The sequence below is a fragment of the Teleopsis dalmanni genome, chromosome 2, assembly GCF_002237135.1.
Source record: "Teleopsis dalmanni isolate 2A chromosome 2, ASM223713v2, whole genome shotgun sequence".
NCBI classification, from domain to species: domain Eukaryota; kingdom Metazoa; phylum Arthropoda; class Insecta; order Diptera; family Diopsidae; genus Teleopsis; species Teleopsis dalmanni.
Genome location: NC_051847.1, coordinates 233,538,395 through 233,543,662, shown reverse-complemented (window position 1 = coordinate 233,543,662; position 5,268 = coordinate 233,538,395). Strand labels below are relative to the sequence as shown.

The following is a 5,268-nucleotide window of genomic DNA, read 5'->3' as shown; positions in this document are numbered from 1 at the left end:
ATATCAGATTAAAAGAATTAAATATTGTTGATCATTGTGATTTAAATTGAATTAGGAGAGTAAATAAATCATTTGGCAGTTTTGAACTCACTAAAAAAATATAAAGATGCACAGTACAAATTTTAATTGGTTTGAAGACTCAAATTTTTAAGTCAATATTATATTTCACCTTATATTCTATTGAGTTTTTAAATTTAAAAGTTTATAAATGGCTTGAGATATATTGTGCTTCACCATTTAAGAATTTAGCTGTAGATTTTTTTAGGAAACAAAACTAAAACATTTCCATTGGAAATACTAAATTAAAAATGGAGATACTAGTTTTATAGAGTTTCAGGATTCTTTATTGAAAGTATCGTACGTCCATTGCTAAGCGAAAAGCCCACATAGTTACTTTAGTTATATGGACGAATGTCTTCGATAGCAGAAGTAATATTGTATTTTAGACTTATAATATAATAATTTAATTAACTATTCAATAATTGATTTAATAATTGTTCGAATACAAAAGAGTTCTAGAGCAGAAAAATTTTCAAATCCATAAAAATGTTTAATTTCTAGTTATGTGCATGCTTGAGCTCACCACTTAATCGATGGTCCGTGGTTATATCTATTGGTTTAATTGTCCATATGTAATTTTCGGACTGTATTAGGAAAGACCTGAACCTTAAACTAGTTTGTTGACATACAAATCAAGCATAATAAAACCTTGCAGAATGCATATTAATAGTATTATGAAAATTACCGCTTTTACAGTCTTCAAAACAGTTTTCTTCAAACGTTTTCCATGTCACTATAGCGTGATGGTTGGTTCCTCTGCAGTTTTAATAATTTTATGGCAATCTTCTCATTTTATTAAGCATTTTCCGTATTTTTCTTGCAAGCACTGCAAATCGTTTATTAGACTTAAGTACTGATCCCATTATAAGTAAGGTCTGAAAGGTTTAAATCGATCAGGACGCCGGTAATGGCTTGAAGCAAAACAGTGGAAAGTAAATTTAAAGATTTAATTTATCCATGGAACGATGTCTTTACCTATATCTAGAATAGTATTCGTTTTAAATTGATTGTATACTTCATCTAGGAGGACAGAATAGCGTACTATATATCCATATGAAATATACATATATGCGTATAGTTTGTTGCTATCGACATACACCGATACTACTTGTAATATATATCAAAAGTACTATGTGATTGGCTAAATGAATGCTTAAGAAAGTACTGGTGAAAGATTCCTGTTTATATTTTATAGCATATAAAAGAGAGAGAGAGAGAAAGAGAGAGAGATATTTTAAACTGAACATTTAGTAAATCCCTTATGTGTATATTTTTATTATTATACGAATAACATTCACTGTGATAAATGGTCTTTTGTATTAACCCTAGCAATCTAAACCGATTCCTTCAATTTAAGTGTACAGTTTCAACGATATTGTTATTTTTTGCGTAGTTTTGAGACAACGAATCGGTTTCCAAATGAATAAGTCTTTAACAGAGCATTAACAGAGAATGTGTTCATCCAGAGAACAGGTGTAATTATTCTTTAATTTTGATGTGGCTAACTCTGCCTTATAGTTTGATCTTAAAGTATTAAGATAATTTATTTTTTTAGTTCATTTTTGAATTTAAGCAATATAGCAGATATTATATATGAGACAAATACACCACAAATTTTTTAATTAAATTTTTTGAAATTAATTTAAAGCATGACCGCTAAAGAATATTTTATAAATTGACAACGATGTGTGGATATAAAAAGTAGAGGAAAAATTAAAAACTGCAATTCAACTTAAAACTGAAAATAAAGAAAAAAATTCAACTCAGCTCTTCTCGTACTTGAGGAAATATGGTCAAGGCTACTGCAGACACTTTGACAACTTCATTTTGTAACAATATGAACATTTACAGAAGACCACAACAAAAACAGATGATGCACCAAAAATGCATGCAATTGATAAATTGCTTTTTAGAAATTGCTTTAGAGATGAAAAAAGCATCTAAATAAAATAGAAATTTCACTCTACAAGAATATTACAAAAAAAAAAGTATCACAAATTGTGGCAACACATAAGAATCACATATTTGGCACAATAACAGTTTTAGACATAATTTATCTGCAAAATAGATAATTTAATATAATACATTTTTTTGTAATTTAATACATTTATTTATATTTTATTCCATATGAATTTTTCAATTAAATAAAAAATTTTTTTAATAAAATTACAATTTAAGGTGGAAGCCTTCCCGGAAGCCATACGGTACTGGGAACGTGCATATGATGGCAAAATTTTAGACCCCGGCGATAAATATCGTATGGAATTATATCCTGATGGGTAAATGTTAAATTAAAAAATATGCTAAAATCATTTCATTCCATTTAAAATAATTTATAGCTTCAAGACTCAAATGCGTTTAACCATTAGTAACCTACGCAAGGATGACTTTGGCTTTTATCATTGTGTGGCTCGGAACGAACTTAATGCAACAATGGTCAATTTTGAAATTGCACGTAAGTGTATATGAATGTTTTCATCTCATTATACATTCCCTGTATGTGAATTGGGAAAATGTGTGCTAATTAGTTTATTGTATTCGTTACTTGCAGCACAAGATCCCAACAGTGAGACACCGTATGTGGGCAAAGAAATTAAAGTTTATGGCCAAAGACCACCCGAAAGCAATTGTCCAGTATGTGAAGAATGCCCCGATCCAAGGTATGTGCTATATCTTAAGAGTTGGTTGTGTTTTTGGTTGTGTTCAACTATTTCAAAATACTAAGAAAAGTAGTTTAAAGGAAATGTTAGCCAAGATATTCTAAATCAAAGCTATTGTAATTTTTAATTTAACTTAAATTAATTAATTTAATTAATTCTTAATTCTAAGTAATTAGAAGCAAATGTTGTACTATAAAAAAGTTTTGAAATTTTTTAATGGTTTTCTCTCGCTAGACCTCAATTACCTTGAAAAAAACCAAGTATATCAAATGCTTAAACTACCATTAACAAATAGAAGATATTAAATATATATAAGTTAGAAAATCAGATCACATAACTTTCATATTGCTGTCTTATGCTATTTCAATAATGTTTAGTTACACTGTTAAATTCTAAAAGTTACTATAACAAGCTATAACTTGGTCATCAAAGTAATGACTAATGGTAGTAAAAGTCAAATGGAACTCTTGTCAAATTTATAGGTACGCATTTTATTACGTTGAAATATTGGGTTCCCTACTGGCTATGCAACCTCTGACAAAATAATTCATACCAACTTTGGAGTATTGTAATGCTTAACCACCTAACCAACGTTTCTTTATTCTAATTTCCAATTTTATTTTGGTTTTATGAAAGCCAGATATATATTTAAAATTTTTTTTTATCAATCGAAGTATGTCAGCAAAACAAATAATTAAGGCATATTCTGTTTTTACACACAAAGATACTGGAACCATTACTGGAACAAAAGAGTTCTGACTCTATAGATATAATAGATATAAGTAATTGTAGATTTCAATTTTTAATATAAATTTTAAACGTAGCAAGGTTTTAATCAAAATATAAAAAAATTTCCTATTGCTACTCCAAAATCTCCAATATCAATTAAACAATATATTCTTCATTTCCTTACTTCATTTAGCTTTCGTTAATTATGATTCGCTTCAAAATCAATATGTAATTTATACTAAAATGTAATTTAAAAGCTCTCAAATGATCATAATTTAAATTTTTTATTAATAAAACCTTAAAAAGAAACCTAATTTCTGTATATTATGAAGCATTATTAAAACATTATTCAATAAATTCTCATAAAATGAAGATATTTTTCAGTTATTTTCGCCATTAAATCGTCCGCTTATTTAAAATTGTGTTTACTTCGCATACTTTATTACAGTCCTTATAGTAAGATTTACATGTACTTGAAACTGTATCATCCGACACAGAACTGAATATAGAATTTTTATTTTCCATTTTGCGCCTTTCTTCTCCCATTTAGGTCATTTATTTGTGCAAACCAAAGAGGATAATTTAAATTTATTATTGTGCTCACCCACTTAAGTCCTCATTCATAGCTCCATACAATTGTACGTGTTTGTGGTATAAGATGCTGCATCGTGCAACCAACTGACCTATCGACCAACCAATTCACCAGACCCTCGGCACAATTATAATGCTAACTTGATGCTGCAGCACGTTAGACTGTGCAGTTACAAATACTTTTTTAAAAAAATCTTCTTTTAAATATTTCCTGCATAAATCTGTTATCCTTTGGCTTTGCAATACAGTTTTTAAACGCTGCTCATCTTTACTACTGCAGTTGCTGCTGCATTTTTGCGTCGTTGAATAATTTATTCATTACAACCGCTTATTTCGACAATAGTGCCATAAGGTCGAATATTTTTATTGCACCCACATATATAATTATAAATAAAATTCTTTTTTTCAGTTTATATCAGTGCAAGGACTCGATTAATTCCAACTTTGAAGTTCAACCGACTGGAAATAATAGTTATCCTGGACTACCAAAACGTCAAAAAAGTAAGTGCATAAATAACGTTGAATGCTTTTTTATCTCTTTTTAAATTTATCATATAAATCTAAGGGAAAAACGAATAATTTCAGAAACTCTAATTGAATTCAATTTAAGTTGAATTTTTTTTCTAAAAAGCTCATCTTTGCTTGAAAGCCATGCGCTATCTGTGAGATAATTAATTTTGCAAAAATTTATGTGGCTATTTCCGCTTCAATTGAATTTATTCCATTTTAACTCATTGCAAATGCTACCATTTTTCATATTTTTTCTGTATATTTTTTTTTATATATAATTTAAATTAATTTCATTTAATGTTGCATCTCAATTGCAGGCTGCCTTTTGTATGCCGTTGGCAAGCCTGTTTTCCATAAATCAGTGAACGAAACGTATGGCTGTTGGTTGAGGGATCCTGCTGCCAAAGAAACTGACCGTGAAAAAACCTTTGTTACCAATGAAAACGACGCCTACAATCTGTTTGAATTCACAACGAAAATACAGTATCGTTTAAATAACGTACCACGAAAAAAGTATGGAATCAGCGAAGGTTTTTATGTAAGTAATTGAGCACTAAAGGCTTTGGCATGGGAAGAATGTATCAGTGATTGATTAATGGTATTGAGTTTATGATATTTAAAGCGTAAGCCTTTTATGCTTCAAAAGTGATAAAAAAAAGTTTATTATGGCTTATCTTATTGAAATTCTTGTTATTGAATTGTTACGAATTTTTCGTGT

The 5,268-nt window shown here is 28.9% G+C and overlaps 1 protein-coding gene across 1 annotated transcript; it reads left to right on the top strand.

Moving 5' to 3' along the window:
- The first annotated feature begins 411 nt into the window (after positions 1-411).
- LOC119676982 lies at positions 412-5,115 on the top strand. The gene is made up of 6 exons (XM_038088249.1): positions 412-429; positions 2,239-2,339; positions 2,400-2,515; positions 2,612-2,720; positions 4,450-4,541; positions 4,868-5,115. The coding sequence occupies exons 1-6, from the start codon at positions 412-414 to the stop codon at positions 5,098-5,100; spliced, it is 669 nt and encodes a 222-aa protein (XP_037944177.1). The 3' UTR covers positions 5,101-5,115.
- The last annotated feature ends 153 nt before the right edge of the window (positions 5,116-5,268 follow it).